Raw genomic sequence first — 21,638 nt, 5'->3', positions numbered from 1 at the left:
AAAATATAATTATGTAATCATTAACCTTAAATTATCTAGTATCGTATCGCTATCAAGAATCGGGCGTTTACCTCTGTTATGACAACAGACAGATATTATCGTCGAGTGACTTCTGTTGTTGCAGACTCATTCAAAATACGAGTAACTATGTAACGTAGTCATTATTGTATAGCTATTTCTATATCAGTGTATAGCTACTTTGCTTATGATTAATATTTTTAGTTAATATTTCTATTAATTTCATTTGTTTAACTTTAATGAATACTCTGTAATGTTGACATGTAAAAGTGCCCCCGTGGCCTATTTGCTGAATAAATGATTTTGTATTTTTTTTTTTGTATTGGGTAAATGTGCTTAGCATAGCAGCAGCGGCTGGTCCATACAAGCCGATTCCCACCGGCTTGCCTAAAATTGATTACTAGTAAAGTACTTAATATTATGGTAGGTTTTCTTTTTGCTCAGTGTTGCCTAGCAGACATTTACACCAGCCGCCACTGGTGCTTAGTTAGTTACCTAAGTACCAAATTTAATGTTACTCCGTGTTCCGGAATAAATAAATAAAAGTTACTTAGTTTAGTTTAGTATGCCTTCGGGGTTCTGTAACATAGGATGTGACGTAAACTGAACAGTGGGGACTGATGTATTCAATTTTGGAACAGTGGGGACTGATGTATCGAATTTGCTGATGATACCTCACTAATTTTCAAAGTTGATAGGCAACTGAGTGACTATAGCCATGTGAATGAAACTTTGAAAGAGGTGCTTAGAATGGTTTACAGCAAATAACCTGCTCCTTAATGCCAAGAAGACGAAATGTGTTAAATACTCTTTACCCAATGTAAGGAAGACAGACTCTATCATCACGCTGAACGGCGAAAACCCGGACCTTGTCGAGAATACGCTTTTTCTTGGCCTTACTTTAGATTGCAATCTGCAATGGGGTCCTCATATATCTGCCCTTGCAAAAAGGTTGAGTTCTGCTGCGTATGCCGTAAGGAGAATTAGGCAATTCACTGATGTGGAGACAGCTCGCCTAGTTTATTTCAGTTACTTTCACAGTGTTATGTCTTACGGCATATTGGCCTGGGGAAAAGCAGCAGATATACAAACCATCTTCGTTCTCCAGAAAAGGGCAATACGATCTATCTACAACATGGCGTCACGTGACTCACTGAAGGAACGCTTTAAGAAGATAGACATCCTTACAGTAGCTTCACAATACATACTAGATGTGATAATGTATACTCATAAGAATATAAGGTAACGGCGGCTATCAACGCGGGTATCGAAATCGACGTCCATTACCGCCGCATTTGCAAATACGCATTTTGAAGGCAAACCGACCAATTTCCTAAATAAAGTTACTCACACAAAGGAAGTTTAGTTGACTAACGCACATATAGGCTCTAGAGAGTGTGAATGAAAGAAGACACTCGCTATTTGACAGTTTTTGCCACGGGGCCGCAAGAAGAGGTTGTGTCATACTGACGCGTGACGCTAAACCTAAGTGAACTCCAATCTCATTTAGTAGTTTACGTAATAATTGTGGTAAATAGGTGAAAGTTATGCATTTTAAATTATTGTTTATAGTTTTCTACATGACTTCTGAGTACTTTTTACGTATTGTTTAGCCTGGAAATGTGTTTAAAGTGGAAATTAAAAGACAGCGGTGAAAGGCGCCATTTCGTGAGTAGATTCTATTACTGTGGTATACCACAGTAATGGTTAAAGTAGTGATATTAGTTCTTTATGTTTTATTTTAAGTATATGTGATCAGTTATATAATGTCTTACAGTTGTTTTAATCTTGATCTATTCACGCTATCAAAGAACTATTTACGTGGTATGAAAAATATTCAACAAAACCTTAATTTTTAGCAAAAACTTCACTACTGATTTCGTAGTTTCTATGAAAACCGTTAATTTGTCAATTTTTTTAAACATTGAGATAAAGTCTGATGTTTACTTACCAGTTATGTAAACTTGGTTTTAATATAAAGTTGCAATATTTTATTTTGATTTGTAATGAAAATACATCGTATGACATTGTTTTTATTGGTCGGAATTAGATTTTATTATACTCCAATTTATGCCTATCACCGATGGTACGATCGGATAACCCTCGGTAATGGAATGTATAAGAATCTATTACCGATCCATGCAATATTTGTTTGGGTCGGTAATAGGTTCCTAAAGAAGTATCTATTACCGAGCGACATATTAGTCTTGTATCAAAATACAGCCACACGCTAAGGCCGAGTACCTGGATTACTAAATGGACTGAAATGATATGGAATCAAATGGTACTTAGGCGATGCATGTGCCTGCACAGACTGCATAAAATAAGGTGGGAGGCGATAGCAAGGGATCCTATTGGCCTAAGTCCCTACTTCCCTAGCCCTAACTTATTCTATGACAAGGATGTCTGTACCGGGAGACCTATCGGTAACAGACGGATTCCCTACGGGGGGGGATCAAGGTGGTTGGATGGATACTTGCTGCCGATCGCCCAGGCTCAGACGACCGATTAAGGCTAAAGGAGTCTTATGCCACAGCAAGGGTACCTGTAAAAAGGTGGTGGATGGGAGTCTCTACTCTCAGAGTGTCGCCCTGAGCAAGCAGAGGTTTTAGGTATGGAGGTAGTGAAACACCAACGGACAATTGGTATCTGATTTATTTACAAATTATATTTCCTTATATACACAATATTACCTATAGCACACATATGTAAATCTTATTTGTATTCCATCCGTGTAAAGTGCAACTACTACACTATGTTTGTGCTGGCTTATGCCCTAGATTGATTTGCGCGGATCAGCGCGATGTGCTGACGAAATCTGTTGTCTAAACATCCTGGCGACTCTCGACGGCAGCGGGAATGATGGGAAGCTGCTTTACAGCGGCTGTATCGGACGTAACTCTATTTCTTCAAACTGGCTGCTGTTGTTCGTTGGGTTTGTTTTGTGGCGCTTGGGTTTCGGTGGAGCCGACCTGGCGGGGGCGGCGGGCAGCGGAGCAGACTGCGGACTGGTTGTGCAGGAACGGATGTGTACCAGGACCTGTGGACCATAACAAACTGTTAGTATCATTAAACTAAAGACTGCTAATGACGAACCGAGACTGATTGCTACTGAGTTATTTTGTATCTGTTTCCAAATTGTATTGTCTAATTGTTTTTGGAGTAAATTTTCGTTACTAGTGAGATGTTTAAATATGTCTCTGGAGCTGTCAAGAACTTCCTCATCTCTGGTTAAATCTTCTATTTGATTGGTTGTTTCGTTTGTATTCAATGAAAAGTTGGCTTGTCTTGAGAACGTTGCTAACACCGATATTGAGTTAGCTCTTCTTGCTGCTAGAATGTTTCTTCTTGTTTTGATAATACAGTTTTCTGCAATATGGATGACAGTTGTGTTCTGGATCATAATTTCTTCTCTTTCTCCATCGCAAATGATTGACGCTTTTACTGACTCTGCTGTCATGATTAGCCAAGTGTTTGGCATATATAATTGTTTCCATACAGTTGTTGTTAGGTTCAGTTCTCTCGTGTTACAGTTGACCATCTCAGTTCCCTTAAATAATAGATCAATAATGCAATTCTTATTCTCCTGCATATTTTTTACTGATGTCGGGTAACAAATGTATTCGGTATTCTTTCTGAGGCATGCTTTAAATTCTTCTGTCTCTAGTTCGAAGTAATTTTCATTATTGTAATCGATCGCAATTATGTTGTGATATACTTCTAAACTGTATACTTTTCCTTTTTTATCTTGCTTTGGTACTGGTGTCACGTGAATCAAGGTGTATTTAGTTATATCTTGTAATGCGAAATACCCATATACTTTTATGTATGTTGAGTTTTCTGTGACCTTCGTATCTATTAGTTGATTTTGCACTATTCTTAGCTTCGTTGGTAGCCTGCTATTGGCGTTTGTCATAATTTGGTTAACTTCTTTAAGTTGTAGTACATCATAGATTGTTCCTTGATGTAAATATGCTTCTTGAAGTCTGGCGTAGTGTTCTATAACCTCATCTATGTAGTGTGCTGCGAGTTGATACATGTGAAGAATGTTGATGTTTACGCGATTGATATCTATTCTTTTGTACCATTTGTTCACATTATTCATATATTGTATTGCTTGATTTAACTTGGTCTGAAATGTTTCTAGCTTCTTTACTATTCTTTCTTCTGTTTGGTTGACTGTTGCGATGGTTGATATCATGAATTTGGTTTGATGATTGGCGGCCTCTATCAGCTTGTTTTGGTTCCCTTGTAACGTATCTATGTCTTTGTAGACCTCGTCATTTACCCCGAATATTGACGTCAACATTTGGCCGAATAATCCTCTTTTTTTTCTGATTTGTCCTATATTCAAGATCAAATTAGTGATTTCCTCTAGTCTTTCTTGCCCTTCATACAACTGGTGATATAATTGGGCACAGTGAATTTCCGTATTAGTTTTTGTTACTGCGTCACAGTAATGTTTGAATTGTGCGGTGATTCCTCGAATATCTTCAACATCTCTCCCTATTTTACTTTTTTCGTAATTGGTTTGAATCCGGAATATTCCTCTGTCGATTGTCGCTGACCCTACGTGTTCCACGTAAATTCCTTCGTTGATGTTTTTTATTGTGTAAGTTGCTGTTGTCATATTTATAAAACAGGTAAACAGGGTTATGAACAATGTCCAAGGGTATTTTCTACCTGTGCGTTTGTTGCTTTGTCTTCGTGATTCTTTTGTAACGGTTCTGTTTGATTGATCTGATGTAGCATTGACTGGTGTTAGTTGTGCTACATTGCTGTTGACGACGACCTGTTGAGTCTCTGTTATATCTTCCTTGTTGTTGGGTAGTGGAATTACTTTATGGATTGCCCTTTTTAAACAATTTCCAGGTGCTTTTTGTAATGTTAACACTCTTGTTTTCCCGTCAGCTCCTGGGTGTGTTTCTATCACTTTTGCTAATGGCCATTGACTCGGTGTAACGTTTTCGTCTTTTATTAGAACCACGGTTCCTTTGCTAATATTTCCTTGATCTAGTTGCCACTTATACCTCTGCTGTAGTTGATGTAAATAGTCTCTACTCCATGTTTTCCAGAAATCTTTTTTCATTTTTTGAATCAATTTCCATCGCTGTTGAAGGTTTGTGCTAACATCATTTATTGGATCAGGGATGCCCACTGCCTCTCTTCCAATGAGAAAATGGCTTGGTGTTAATACGGTGTTGTCATTGATGTTATCACTTTGTGCGCAAAGGGGTCTTGAGTTCAGACAGCTCTCTACCTGGCTCAAGAGCGTGGATAATTCTTCGTATGTTAATGTTGACTCTCCTATTACTCTCTTCAAATGATACTTCATTGCTTTGACTCCTGCCTCCCAAATCCCACCAAAGTGAGGTGCGAGGGGTGGGTTGAAATGCCATTGTGTTCCCATCGTAGTTACGGCATTTTGGACGTGCGGTGATTGCATGATTTCTAATAGTTGCGTGTGTAGCATCCTTGCTGCACCTACGAAATTTCTTCCGTTGTCGCTGTATATATGTGATATGTGGCCACGTCTTGCTTTAAATCTGATCAACGCAGCAATGAATGATTCTGTGGATAAATCTCCTACCAGTTCTAGGTGTATGGCTTTTGTTGCAAGGCAGACAAATACTGCGATATAGCCTTTTGTAGCTTTATTCCCTCTGCCTTTCGTAGTCCTTACTTGTATTGGTCCTGCCATGTCGACACCAGTATGGCTGAAGGTTTGAGACGGAGTTACTCTGGGTTCTGGTAACTGTCCCATCTTCTGTGATGCCGTGGCTGCCTTATACCGTATGCATTTAACACAGTTGCGGATGCTAGATTTTGTCATTCTTTTTAATCCCAAAATCCAATACTTCTGCCTTACGACTGCCATTGTCAACTTGTTCCCACCGTGCAACGTTTGAAGATGTGCTTCATTAATTAGCATTCTGGATACGTGGTGGTGGTGCGGTAGAACAATTGGATGCTTTTGACTGTATGGCAACTGTGAGTGGTGTAGTCGTCCACCCACCCTTACTAACCCATCGTCTCCTATGAATGGATCCAAACACAGCAGTTTACTTTTCTTCGTGACTGGTTTATTGTTTTTTAATGCCTCATATTCTTCAGCAAAGGCTTCCTGTTGTACTAGTTTAAGGATTTTGCCTGTTGTTTGTTGTATTTCAACGTACGTTAACATGTTCCCTTTTTGTTCTTTTTGTGTTATTCTGTAGCAAAACGACAGAACCCGTATCATGCGTTGAAACCGTGAAAATCTTTCCCATATTTTCTTTTCTTTCTTGTCTTCTGTAATCGTAACGTGGTTATTTTTAACTTCTTGGCATTTCTCTATTATGGTCTTGGTATGTGGTATCTCCTCATTTTGAAGCCAGCTGGGCCCTTTCCACCATAGCTCATGATGTTCCAACTTTCGTGGTTCTATTCCTCTTGACAGTACATCTGCTGGGTTTTCTGTAGTTTTCACATGATTCCAACATTCACTTGACGTACTTCTCTGAATCTCTGATACTCTGTTCGCGACAAAGGTTTGCCATTTTCCTGCTTCACCTTTGATCCAGCCGATAGTGATCATGGAATCTGTATAACAATGGATTGTTACGTTTTCACAATCTAGGCCGTCCTTCACCTTTATTATTAGTTTGGATAATAGATGTGCTGCACAAAGCTCTAGTCGGGGCAGTGTGCTTTTAGTCTTTTTTGGGGCCACTTTGGATTTCGCTTGTAACAAAGAAACATAATACTGGCCGTTCATCTTAATTCGGCTGTATATCACCGTTCCGTAAGCTTTTTCTGACGCATCGCAAAATCCGTGTAACTCGATTGTTGTGGTTTTATGTTTTATCCAACGGGGTATGCGAATTGTTTCAATCGTTTTGATTTGTGTATAAAACTCTTCCCATCTCTTTTTTATGGCTTCGTCTACGGGTGTGTCCCAATCTATTGCATTTGACCACAACTCTTGAATTAGTAACTTCATTCCTATTATGATCGGCGCCAACCAACCCATTGGGTCAAATATTTTGGAAATTTCGGATAAAAGAAATCGTTTTGTTAATTTTTCGGTATTGGTGATTTTTATTTGAAAGTGGAAGTTGTCCTCTGCTGGTGACCACATCACGCCTAGTGATTTTCTTGTTTCATGTTGTGGTAATTTTATCATGTCGTCTTCCCTACTTCCTTCTGGGATGTTATTTAATAACTCTATATTATTCGATGACCATTTTCTTAGGTTGAAACCTCCGGCATTCAACATGTTTATCAACTGATCTTGTAATATCTTGGCTTTTTCTTCACTATCTGCTCCTGATAAAATGTCATCCACATAAAAGTCGTGTAGTGTTGTTTTGCTTGCTAATGGATAGCTTTCTTGTTCATCACGTGCTAATTGCTGCAGGGTTCTGACAGCTAAATATGGTGCCGAGGCTGTTCCATATGTTACTGTGGTCAAGGCATACTCCTCGATTGGGTCACTTGTGGACCATCTCCATAGTATTCTCTGATATTTCAAGTCTGACTGGTGAATTTTTATGAATCGATACATCTTCTCCAGGTCCGCCATAAATGCCACTTCATGCTTTCTCCATCGTAACAAAATGTCTGATATGTCTTGTTGTAAGCGCGGACCTTTATACATATTTTCATTTAGACTGAGATATCCCTTTTCCTTACTAGAAGCATCAAACACGACCCTTAACTTTGTGGTCAAGCTGTCGTCTCTTATTACTGCGTGATGTGGTATGTAGAACTTTCCTTTGCCGTATTCAGCTTTGTTAAGCTTTTTCATGTGTCCCATACGCAGGTATTCTGCCATGAACTCGTTGTATTGGCTCCGTAGGACGTCATTTCTCTTAAATGACTTTTCTAGTTGGAATAGTCGTGCCGCAGCTTTATTACGCGTTTCCCCGTACTCAAGGTTTGGATTCTTCAACGGAATGCGGACCGTATATGCTCCATCTTTCCCTCTTACAGTGCTTTTACTGAAATATTCCTCACAAATTCGATCTTCTTCCTTCAATTCAATATTTCTCGGGACCTCTTCAAGCTCCCAAAAATCCGTTAATTGTTTGATTTCCTCATTAAACGATGTCATGCATAACACTTTCATGGGATTCACGATGTTGGTTATCCGCCAGCCTGATAATATCCACCCAAATTCCGTTTCCTGTGCTATCATGTTTGTTTCTACCTTTTCAAATCCTTCTCGCAGGAACTGGCTGTACTCTTGCGCTCCTAAAATTACATCAATTGGGCCTTTCTTGTAATATGTGGGATCGGCTATGACCTTGTTCTCTATCTTCTTGGAGTTTACTTGTGGAATATCCTGTCTTGGTAATACGGAGGTTAATTTTGGCAACACTATGAGTGTTACCGGCAGTTTATATTGGCTTGGAAATCGTGGTTTCATTGTAATCGTAATACAATGTTTAGACTCTTTTGGCTGCTCGTCCCCAATTCCTTTGACCTGGGTGTATATTTTTTGTCTTGGGTACGATAACATCTGCGCCACTTCTTCTGTACAAAATGACGCTTCTGACCCTTGATCACACAAAACCCTTAGCAACCGTGGTTCACCGTAGTATGTCGAGGTCTCTACTAACGCCGTAGCTAACAACGTTGTCTTCTTTGAATCCTCTGCAGTTGTGGCTGTGTGAGTAGTCATCCTTTGAACGCGCCTATCCTTATTCTGACCCTCTCTATATTGGGGTTGAAATCTCAATCCTCTTTGGTTTCTCATCTCATCGGACCTGAGCTTGATACCGTTACCTGGTGGATTGATATGAATCATCGAGTGATGGGGTTTGTTGCAAAAGTGACACAACACTGTACTATTACATTTCTCTGCCGAGTCATGATTTATGCAGTTGTAACATATTTTCCGGTCTCGAATCACCTTAAGGCGCTCGGGAATACTTAGCAACTTAAACTTTGCGCAAGAATAAATCTTGTGGTCCTCATTATGACAGTACCAGCATTTTTTTCCGTGTGCTTGGTCTGACTGTACACTCGGTAATATAGTAAGTCGATTCCCTTTCGGTGTCTGTGTGGAAGTGATCTGTGCTGCAGTTTCCAAACATTTAAACCTTTTTTCCATGAATCCCATCATATCGGTTAAACTCTGATTTTTATTCGGTATTTCCAACGCTAGTTCATAGATATTATTGGTCTCAGTGTCCCATTTTCGACTGATGATACGAGTTAAAATCGGATCCCAGTGTGACGTAATCACTCCTTGGTTCGTTAATGCGGCCAAGCTCTCCTTTATTGTATCAAACATGTTTTTTATTTTAATAGCGCTAGGCCGTTCTATTGTAGGCAAATCAAGCAACTTGTCAATAAACTTTGAACTTATTAGTCGTTCATTTTCATAACGCTGCGTTAACAATTCCCACGCGGTGTCGTAATTGTTTTCGCTAATATTCAATTGTTGAATCATTCTGGCAGGCTCTCCCTTTAAATGTGTTTTTAAATATTGCATTTTCTCTGTGTTTGATAATGTAGCGTCGTTGTGGATAAGTGTTAACGCCCTGACTGGCAACACAGACAGGATAGCCAACCTCCGGTCACCCCGCTGATCCAATGAGCAGCGGCCAGAGCCTCGAGCTGCCGGACCAATAGGAATGAAGACTGAAGCGCCGCGGTTTTCCCCCGTCGCGACACTATAAAAGCACGGTGCGCGGCACCAGCCCCCTTTTTTACTAATCGAAAACTCTCTCTGTCGCGTGTCCTAGACAAAACCTGTAATTTAAAATCCATTAAAAGAAATGGTAATATTTTATACTGTTTTATTTAAACAATTGAGTTCAGGCTCAAACATTTTGGCGACCGTAGACAGGACACGTGCGGAGAGAGGAACTAAATTTTTATAGCCACCTCAAGACAACGGCCATCTTGGCGGAACGGGTTGGGCCTGGAGCAGAAGAAGACGTCGCAAGCCAGAAAAGGGACATCGCCGCCAGCCGAATATCAAGTTCCCGAAGTCTCCTGGGGGACAGCTGCGGCGAACAAAGAAAAACCTGACGAGCGTCGAAGGCGCGGCACCCGGCGGCAGCGTGTGGCGGCTGGCGAGTTTTTAAGGAAAGTGCCGTGAGAAGTGCCCATACCCACCTAATTCTGTTTCCCCCAATTTCTTAATTAGCCCTAGTCTTTTTTCCAATTTAAATTCATTTTCCAATTTACAAACCTTAAATTTAAATTCATTCCAACCCAACTTAGCTAACATCAATTTATATATCTACCTACTTACTCAACTTTGAACTCGTAAACAACTTAACCTCTATTTGACCTTTACCCGTACTGACTTGACAACCTTACTTTAAATTCAAATTTCACTAGTTCCCCATCAATCTAAAATTAGGAGAGAGCTCGCTGCGTATTATTGCCTTCATTTGTGTTTTAGTTTCAGAACGCATCTGCAAATTGTCAGTGTGACGTTAACCTCAAAAGCCACGCTGGCACATAAACGTTGCTATAGCATAGCTTAACGCATACTGCATTTCGAGTTTTTTCTGCTTAACACAGTAAAGTGCATTGTTCTTTCCATACTTTTAATTTAAAAATTGAGTTTCGTTTAAAGTTTAATAGAAAGTGCATATGCCATCCTTATTTTGTGATAAAAACGTAAGGTGATAAATTCATTTGCAATCAAAGGCACTGCTTTCTTCTTTAAAAAGGTGAATTGAAACTCAACTGTATCTATTTCTTTCTAATTACGCTGACGCAAAGTGGTTCTATTCTAACATCGCGCCTGCTTGCATCTTGGTTTGTGTTCGCTTATGCACAGTTTCGTTTGCACAATTTCAGTGGATTCCGTGGACAACCGTCGCAGTGCGTGTCGCGTGCCACATCTGTAGTGCCACGCCCATACCTGCCACCACGTGGCAAGTTGTCCAAGGGACTGCTGCCGCAACACACCTCGGCCTAGCTGTTGAAGTTTAAAAGGCGCGTAAGCTGTTTTCACATTTTATTTCTAACGTGGATAACTTTAAACTTGACATTTTGTTTTTAAAATTGTATTTGACTTGTTTGCTAGCCCAGTTAAAAACATAATTCAACATGGCTGAGGCAGCTAAAAGGGAGGCTCTTCTAGCAGAATTGCGTACTAAACGCGGATCGATTAAAGGACAAGTTTCCAAATTCCGCATTTACTTAGACAAAATTTCAGATGATGAAGTGTTATCAGGTGTTAAATTCAATGAGCTGACCTTAAGATTAAACAAAGTTATAGAGTTATCCACGCGACTTGACGAGCTGCAAACTTCAATCGAAGTTGCTAATTTTGAAAATTTAGACACTGAACTTGCAGAACGGGACAACAATGAAACCCATATCAATAATGCTATAGCTGCAGCTCAGTGTATTCTTGAACGCTCTCAAGCTCAAAAACCCTCTCCAGAGACTTCTGTCAGAACATGTTCATCGAACGGCTGTCATTCTGAGCATCTCGGCTTCAAGCTTCCTCAAATTAAAATCTCTAAATTTGATGGTTCATATTATAAGTGGATGGAATTTAAGGACCTTTATGAATCTTTAATTCACAATAATGATCACATTAAACCTATTCATAAATTCCATTATCTGAGCTCTTATCTTGAAGGGGATGCGGCCAGAGTGATAGCAAACTTAGAAGTCTCCGCTAACAATTATACTGAAGCCTGGAAAATTTTGTGTGACAGGTTCAGTAATAAAAGACAGCTGATTACTAACCATTTAAATTCTCTATTTAATTTAGAACCTATACAGCGAGAATCGGATAAGGCCTTAAGGTTCCTTAATGATCATGTAGTTAAAAATCTCCGGGCCCTAAAGACATTAGGTCAACCGACAGAGCATTGGGATACAATTTTAGTTCACCTATTGACGGCTAAGTTAGACGTCAATACTAATGCAAAATGGGAAGAACATAGGAACACTCTCAAAGAGTGGCCATCACTCGATGACTTTAGGGGATTTCTTAGTAATCGTGCAGACATCTTAGAAAATCTGTATCGCTCTAGGAGAGAAAAACAATCTAACCACAAGCCAGAGCCTGTGGCCAATAAAACTTCATTTAAACATGATAAAAACATAAAAACATTCGTGATTTCAGAGAAACAAGATGACCACAAGGGTCGGCCGTGCATCGTGTGCCATGGTGATCACAGAGTGTACGACTGCCCAGCCTTTAAAAAGATGTCAGTCGACGAGCGCTGGTCGCAGGCGTCACGTCTAAAGCTGTGCCATGTCTGCCTCCGACCGGACCATGAGACCCGTCAGTGCAAGCTGAACGGTTGCCGGGTATGTAAGAGACGTCACAATACATACTTACACACCACACAAACACTCAACACTTCTCCACCTGGAGCCAGCACGGAACAAACAGCCGAACCTGCAAATAGTGCTAGGTCGGATGTGGCTTGCTCCTCGACTATGCTAACCTCTGACAGTGCAGCGGTGCAAAACACCCTCACTGCTAGCACTTTAATTAGTACCAGTGAGTCATTGCTCTCAACAGCTCTAATTGAAGTGATCAACCCTATTAACAACAAAAGGGAGACAGTTAAATGTCTTGTAGACAGTTGTTCACAGTCTAATTATCTATCTCATAATTTGAGACAAAAACTAAATCTTGATTGTCAGCCTCTAACTGCCTCAAATGTGACAGGAATAGGAAATACGCCTCTGACCTATCAACCTGTGCTTTGTGCAGCTCATATTCAATCTAAACTCAGTGATTTTAATGCCAAAATTGACTTTCTAGTTTTAGATCAAGTAACTAGTCGCTTTCCACAAAACTATGTAGACATTAGTCACCTTAACTTACCTGCCTCTGTGCAGCTTGCTGACCCAACATTTAACGTTCCATCCCAAATAGATATGCTGTTGGGAGTGGAAATGTTTTGGACTATTGTGACAGGTGCTGCAAAAAGATTGCCAACGAGCAAGCGCACCTTCCTAATCCCATCTAAACTAGGGTGGTTAATAGCGGGACCGGTAGAGGGAGCCTCGGCTCATTTACATACAGGGAACACGCGCAGCCACCTCTGTCTCTCTGATCTGTCGGCCCAAATGACCAAATTTTGGGAAACAGAGGAGCTACCGTCTGAAACGGACTCCATCAAAAATGGGAGTGAGTTCGAGTCTCACCCTATAAACCAACACTTTGTTGAAAACACTTACCGCCAATCTGACGGCAGATTCGTTGTGCGCTTGCCTTTAAAGGACTCGCCGGACTGCTTAGGCAACTCATTTAACATAGCTAAAAGGCGTTTATTCAGTTTAGAGAAACGTTTTAGTAACCAACCTGAACTAAAATCAATGTATGTTGATTTCATAAATGAATATAGAGACTTAGGGCATCTGTCGGAGTCTGAGCGATGTTACAAAGCTAATCACCTCCCGCATCACCCTGTGATGAAGGAGAGTGAATCTACACGCATGCGCACAGTCTTTCACGCTAGCTGTCCCACCTCTTCTGGGTATTCAATAAATGATATTCAGCTTGTAGGCCCTAACATACAAAGCCCACTGTTTGACATATTGCTTAGATTCCGACAGTACAAGTATGTGCTATCTGGTGACATAGAAAAACAGTACAGGCAAATAATGATGAATGAAATAGATAGAAACCTACAAGTTATTCTATGGCGCGAAGATGAGCACTTACCCATACGCTCACTAACTTTAAATACCGTTACGTACGGCTTTGCTTCATCGAGCTGGCTAGCAGCACGCTGTTTGTGGCAGTTAGGGGCTGAAAGCAAGGATCCTTTAGTTAGGACTATTATACAAAATGACTTTTACTGTGATGACTTATTAACGGGCGCAGACTCTGAAATAGAGCTGCTTCGTATACAAGCAGGTGTCTCACAGGCTTTAGCCTCTGGTTGTTTCAATTTACGTAAATACCGCTCGAATTCTAACGCGCTATTAAAGTCAGATTATATTAATAAAGATGATCACTTAGCATTGAGTCAAGCTTGCCAAACACTTGGACTAGGGTGGCAACCTAGCCAAGATGTACTAAACTTTTCCATTAAAAATGATCATTCTGATAAAATAGTTACAAAAAGAAAAATCTTATCTGAAACGTTCCAAGTCTTTGATCCATTAGGACTCTTAAGTCCATGCACAGTTAAAGCTAAAATATTAATTCAAACCTTATGGAAAGAAGGCAAAGCTTGGGACGAGCCAGTCTCTCCTGAAATACAGCATATCTGGTCAAAATTCATTAAAAACTTACATCACATTAAATCACTTAGCATACCTAGATATGTATTATGTGAGGCAACCTGCACAATAGAGTTACACTGTTTTTCTGACGCTGCGGAGACTGCATATGCAGCCTGCATTTATGTTAAATCTATTTCTGAATCCGGTGAACAGAAAGTACATTTGCTGTGTGCGAGGGACAGAATTGCTCCAATCCGTCGCACATCTATTCCTAGACTTGAATTGGCCGGGTGCTTGTTAGCAGCCCAAACATATGCAGCCGTAGTACGAGCCTGGAGACGTCCTGTCTCTCGCACAATATTCTGGACTGACTCTAGCTGCTGCTTGGCTTGGCTAAAAACAGACAGATCAAAGCTTAAAACTTTTGTGGCCAACAGGGTAGCAGCTATAGACAGCCTTGCTCCCGGAGCCACCTGGAGACATGTACCTACAAAACAAAATCCAAGTGATCTTGCAACTCGTGGTGTGGATCCACAACATGTCGCAGGGACAGCTCTGTGGTGGGAAGGCCCCGAGTTTCTATTAAAGCCTGAGAATGAATGGCCAGAATTAAACGCTGTAGAGCCGGAGGTCTTACCTGAAACTAAAGTAACATCAATGCTCACTACTAACACAGAAACCTCATCTATTATAGATTTTGACAGATTTTCAAAATACACAGAACTACAACGTACTATGGCCTATGTGCGTCGTTTCATAAATAACTGTAAGCCCCGTGGGCCTAAATTAACTGGTACACTTTCAGCACAGGAGCTTACAGGCGCAGTTCACACTTTAATTAAACTTGCACAGCAGGAGTCATTCTCTGCAGAGCTTGAAACGCTTCGCAAAGGTCACAGGTTGAGTCCCAAGTCACACATACTAACCCTGGCCCCGTTCATCGACTCTCAAGGCCTCTTGAGAGTAGGCGGGAGGCTGGATGCTTCAGATTGTACTTACGATCAGAAGCATCCAATGTTGTTACGTGCTAAACACACACTAACTAAACTCATCTTTACACATGAACATGTACGTCTCTTACATGCCGGGCCACAGTCATTGCTAGACTCAGTACGAGACGAGATATGGCCGATCGGAGGCAGGAATTTGGCACGAAGCACGGCCCACAATTGTGTCACCTGTAAACGTATCGCTGGCCAAACTTTAAAAAATATAATGGGAAATTTACCAGCGCAACGAATTAAGGCTGATTTTCCATTCACGTCAACAGCTGTAGACATGGCAGGGCCCTATTTAATAACAGATCGCCGTGGGCGTGGATGCAAAATCACCAAATGTTACTTGTGTCTGTTTATATGCTTAAGATATAAATGTGTTCATATAGAAGCTGTGAGCGACTTATCTAAAGATGCATTTGAGCTAGCTCTCCGCAGGTTTATCGCTAGGCGCGGCAGACCTGCAGAATTGTTTTGCGATAATGGTAGAAACTTTGTAGCTGCAGCTAAAGAAATTAATGATTTTTTTAAGTTATATGAAAGTGATCTCGCTGAATTTGCAGCTGGTCAAGGAATTAAATTCAAATTCGCACCAGCTTACGCGCCAAATTTCAACGGCTACGCCGAGATAAGGAGCGCAAAATTTCACCTTAAAAGAGTTTTGGGTAACACCCATCTCACATTTGAAGAAATTGCATCCCTCTTTAGCCAAGTGGAGGCAATATTAAACAGTAGGCCTCTCTGTCCACTCTCTCCCTCCCCCTTAGACTTTACACCCCTTACTCCCGGGCACTTTCTCATTTTTAGGCCACTCACGTCGCTGCCGGGCCCGCCGCTCGACGACCGCAACCCGCACCGCCTGGACCGCTACCTGAGGCTGGAGCAGCTACGGCAACACTTCTGGAAGCGCTGGTCGGCCGAGTACGTGTCTCTACAACAGCAACGCTATAAATGGCGCGAGAGGCAACGTGATCTACAGCTGGGAGAAGTAGTACTCATCAAGGAGGAGGGCTTGCCGCCGCTACTCTGGCGCATGGGCAGAGTCGTCAAACTATACCACGGGAAGGATGGCGTACCTCGCGTGGCTGACATCAATACCGCTAGAGGGGTGATCAAGCGTGCGCTGAACAGAATATGCCCGCTCTCGTCACAACAAGAATCCTGAAAGAGAGTCTTTCAGCGCCCCGGAGTATGTTAACGCCCTGACTGGCAACACAGACAGGATAGCCAACCTCCGGTCACCCCGCTGATCCAATGAGCAGCGGCCAGAGCCTCGAGCTGCCGGACCAATAGGAATGAAGACTGAAGCGCCGCGGTTTTCCCCCGTCGCGACACTATAAAAGCACGGTGCGCGGCACCAGCCCCCTTTTTTACTAATCGAAAACTCTCTCTGTCGCGTGTCCTAGACAAAACCTGTAATTTAAAATCCATTAAAAGAAATGGTAATATTTTATACTGTTTTATTTAAACAATTGAGTTCAGGCTCAAACAATAAGATTTTTAAATAAATCGTGGAATGAGTACCAGGACTCGTACTCCCCCGTGAATATCGGGATGGTGATTTTTGGCAAGTTAGCCCGTTTTCTGGGTTCGGTGGAACTACGTGAAATGGCAGTCTCGGCTGACTCGTTAATTCTAGCTTGTAATTGGTATGACGTGTCTTCAACATCTTTTTGACATCCTTCAAAACTCTCTTTCGTAAAGTATTCGTCACTAAATGAACTTTCTTCTACGCATAATCCCAAATGCTCCTCTTCTACAGTTTCCCACTGTTTCTGGATGGCTTGGAGAGTTGTTTGCAGGAACCAGATTGGCTTGTTCTCAGTAATGGCTTGCCTGGCTGCGGCTAACTTCTTGACGAGTTGAGATATGCGCCACTTCTGTATCCCTAATTTTGGCGAAACTTCCTGGCAGTCTACAAACTTGGATTCTGTAGACCCACCTTGGCTATCTTTCATCAACGCTTCTTCACACTTGTCTAAGTATGCTGTGGCTTCTTCATAAATGGTTTGGAGACTACCGTAGTAGCTGGTCATGTAGGTGTGGGTGGCTAACCGCTCTTCCGGTTCAAGTTGTGCGTGGTTTTCCTCAATTTGCGTTTTCATTCCGTTAAGCACCGTCCTCTTGTCCATGATGTACTTATGCGTTTTCCTGCTTGCCGAATCCTTTTTCATATTCGTCAACAAGGTCTTAAGTCCTCCTCCTAACTCTTCTTGACTCTTCAGAAGTTCGTTGAGCCTAACAGCGTCCATGTTGTAAGTTTGTCAGTCAAACCCTACCAATTTATTTCGTACCTAACCGTGGGAGGATAATATTAACAAGATCGCGGTGTATAACGTACCTAGTGGTGGAGGGCAAATTTAATAGTCGATACTACTGACTGGTTGGTTGTCAATATCACCGACTTTCCAGACACCCCTTAAGTTACCATGCACTCATAGCAATGTTAACCTTAAGAGATATCCGGTTCGAAGGACCATATATACAGCCACACGCTAAGGCCGAGTACCTGTACTAAATGGACTGAAATGATATGGAATCAAATGGTACTTAGGCGATGCATGTGCCTGCACAGACTGCATAAAATAAGGTGGGAGGCGATAGCAAGGGATCCTATTGGCCTAAGTCCCTACTTCCCTAGCCCTAACTTATTCTATGACAAGGATGTCTGTACCGGGAGACCTATCGGTAACAGACGGATTCCCTACGGGGGGGGATCAAGGTGGTTGGATGGATACTTGCTGCCGATCGCCCAGGCTCAGACGACCGATTAAGGCTAAAGGAGTCTTATGCCACAGCAAGGGTACCTGTAAAAAGGTGGTGGATGGGAGTCTCTACTCTCAGAGTGTCGCCCTGAGCAAGCAGAGGTTTTAGGTATGGAGGTAGTGAAACACCAACGGACAATTGGTATCTGATTTATTTACAAATTATATTTCCTTATATACACAATATTACCTATAGCACACATATGTAAATCTTATTTGTATTCCATCCGTGTAAAGTGCAACTACTACACTATGTTTGTGCTGGCTTATGCCCTAGATTGATTTGCGCGGATCAGCGCGATGTGCTGACGAAATCTGTTGTCTAAACATATGACATTTAGAGTACCGTAAGTACAGATTTCTTAGATGAAACTGAGTCTTCTGTGGGTATTCATAAAGGAAGATAGTATAGGTATATGTATTTGTCATAATTTGTATATTCAACCGTCGGTATTAAGCTCCGAATTTTGAGATGGGTTTCTATTTACCGATGGCAGAAAAACACTGTCATTCATACCCTCGGTAATGAAATCTCAATTCGCGTTAATAGAACCGCAGCCTGTTCATTACCACGGTAATAGAAAATTTAGGTATACTGGCTTCAATAATTATTTTATGACATATAATAAACTAAAATGATCCAAAAACTCTTCAAAACTAATAGTTCAATAAATACTCTTCCATAAAAAAAATATTTGTGGTCGTTAACGAGCTTTGATACCCCTAATTTTTTGGAATCTTTTGAAATCTTCCTGAGGTACCACGTTAATAGGCGCCATTACCTTAGAGTCCTTTAAGAAACTGTCAGATATTCATAGTTATAATACACGGAACAAACATAAGCTAGCGGTGTCCAAGTTTCGTCTACAGAAAGTGAAGAAATCGTTCCTGGGAAACTGTGTTACATTTTATAATAAAGTACCCTTAGAGGCATGGGATTTGCCCTTTACTTCATTCAAGAAGTACATAAAAAGTGCACTTCTAAAAAAGGGGTACTACAAAATTGATGATTATCTGGGAGATACTACACCATGGCCGACTATCCAGGCTCAAAATCTGTCATAGTTTTGCTAGCAGTGTCCCAGGAGACATTGTGTCATGCTTAAGGCGCTGTTGCTACTGGCTGTTCAAATTATTGTTCCTTATTTATTGTATAATTATAATTTTGTAAATATTGACTTGTTGAGTACATACTAGTTATGCATTCTGTAGAATTAGTTGGAGATTGCTATAGCTTAACAGTCTGCTGACGTGAAATTTGTATTTCATACGCATTTTTATTTCTAGTACTTTGACACTTGGAGAGCCTTTACACCTCCAAATTTTTATTTTTATTATATCCCATTAATTATAATTGACTGTGGGGACCTTTTACATCTCCCAAGATCTTGTTTCAGTTAAGTCAATTTAAGCTATGTAACATACAAGCACGGAATGTTGTGTCTTACATCTAGGTAAGTAGGTATACGGTATTGACTTATGGCACGTATTTAACCGGGCGACTAAATAACCATAGAAATGGGTATCAAAAATAATAGTTTGGCGACTAAAATGGGGCCTCAAATTATTTCAATATGAGGTAGCATTTTAATGTCATTACGGCTACGGTTTATTCAGACGCGAGTACCAACTATTTATTTGGCAACTGAATTATTATATTGGAAACAATTTAAGAGATACAGTTTAATCGGAAAACGGCTATCTATTAATATAAAATATACAGTTCTTTTAAAATATTTATATAGCAAATTAACATAAAAAGTACATTTAAAATTTATACATCGGCACTCATCACCTGAGCTGTCATTTTAATAAAAAAAAAAGAATTCTTATAAAATATAATGGTCGACAAAATATTATACTTATGGGTAAGAAATTAGGTGTTTGGGGGTGCTGGCAACTTCGACTCTATACAATGAATTTAACTTTTCATGACGTTTACTCTATCGAATCTAAGGCCGGTCTTACGCAGTCTTAACATCACTCTGAAAGATTCATTTTTTTGGCAGTAAAACCTTACTCAGAATATGTCTTTTCATAAATCGTTCCGCAGATTTTATAATATCGAATCTTATGCTGGCATAATGTTAATGAGCAAAATAATCTTCTAAATTAAGAGTATTTCCGTAGACTTTTGTTTGCATAATATTTAGGCAGTAAAAATTTGTCCATCTTCTTCCTATTTCTGTTTTGATAATGAGTCTTATGTGTTGGGGATGCAAGATACCTAACACTCCTCCTCGCTTCGCTCGTCGTCGTACCCAACGGTGCCTCTGGGACTGTATTTCATTTCCTTTTTGCTATCGTTGTTTTGTTCATACAAAGTACCTAAGAATTATGCCATAGCAAATTTGGTAGGACTTATATTCTACTAAAAATAATCTAACCCTAACCCACTTTTCTGCTAGCAGAAAATAATTCTGCTCTTGTACCTCTAATATTATACTATACGATTATCACGGTATTTTTTTTAAATACCATGTCGGTGGTAAACAAGCATACGATCGGCCTGATGGAAAGTGGTCACCGTAACCTATGGACGCCTGCAACTCAAGGGGTATCATATGCGCGTTACCGACCCATTAGAAGGTTATACACTCCTTTTTGCTGTGTACTTATTATAAAATGATATGGTACGCGTTCCCTTAATAGAGATATTTAAATACTACTCGTGGATTACGGGTCGCAAATACGATGTTTGAATAGAATAGAATAAACATATATTCGTGAACACAGGCAAGACAAAATACACAAGCAATTCCCGTCAACTTTGTACAATGCCACGTCAGCAAATTTTAATTGATCCTATTTTGTTACCAACATTTAGTAATATAATTCGACTTTCGTAAGATATATACAGGATAATTGTTATAATTAAGAAAATATAGATACTAGAGAACCTTAATGACGAAATAAAACTTATTAAAATCTCAATTAATCAACAAAATCTTGGTAACAAAATAGGAATTAATAAAAACAAATTTAACTTTTCCCTTCATTTTTGTACAAAGTTGACGGGAATTGCTGACACATAATAAAACAAGACAGAAAGGAATGAAGTGCCACGAAATGGCCTCACCTCAGCATGTTGCTGGACTTCCAGCGCTGATCTTCCGATGAGACCATCGGTACGTAGGTAGCTACGCATCAACCCGTTTTCATAAAAAAACGATTTTATATGTGTTTTTAAAAAAACATACTTCCCATTAATTTTTTTAGTTGCCTCCTCAATTTAAATACTACTTTAAACGATGAGCTAAGTATAATTATTTAGGTGCTAACATCTATATGACTACAAATATTAAAAATCTTACGCTTTACAATACTAGGTGCCAATTATTATTTTAGTCGCCAAAGTATTGTTTAATGTTCCTCGGAAATATTTTTGTCGCTTGAAATTTGCTGCCGTTTTTTCAATAATAATGATGCTTAATATTTGAGGCTCATGTATTTTTTTTGTCGCCACAATATTAAAACACAGCCAAATTATATTATTGTATGCCAGACTTAACTTCCCGTTTAATATTTTAGTTGCCCGGTTAATTATATGCCTTGACTTATTATTTGAATATTTAATACAGCCCGGACAGCTTGAACATGTCATGCTCGCTTAAAAGTCTTTGCTTACGGTGGCGTCGTTGATCGGGTCGCCACCTTCCCGAATATAGGTTGAGGGAGGCGATGGCTGAGATACGCGCCATACTCG

The 21,638-nt window shown here is 40.3% G+C and overlaps 1 protein-coding gene across 1 annotated transcript; it reads left to right on the top strand.

The window, feature by feature from the left end:
- The first annotated feature begins 10,708 nt into the window (after positions 1 to 10,708).
- Positions 10,709 to 16,332, top strand: LOC125230875. The gene is made up of 3 exons (XM_048136127.1): positions 10,709 to 10,962; positions 12,110 to 14,219; positions 15,975 to 16,332. The coding sequence occupies exons 2-3, from the start codon at positions 12,193 to 12,195 to the stop codon at positions 16,330 to 16,332; spliced, it is 2,385 nt and encodes a 794-aa protein (XP_047992084.1). The 5' UTR covers positions 10,709 to 10,962; positions 12,110 to 12,192.
- Positions 16,333 to 21,638: the final 5,306 nt, after the last annotated feature.

The sequence above is a fragment of the Leguminivora glycinivorella genome, chromosome 11 (assembly GCF_023078275.1).
Source record: "Leguminivora glycinivorella isolate SPB_JAAS2020 chromosome 11, LegGlyc_1.1, whole genome shotgun sequence".
In the NCBI taxonomy this organism is placed as follows: domain Eukaryota; kingdom Metazoa; phylum Arthropoda; class Insecta; order Lepidoptera; family Tortricidae; genus Leguminivora; species Leguminivora glycinivorella.
This window is presented reverse-complemented; position numbering and strand designations above follow the sequence as displayed.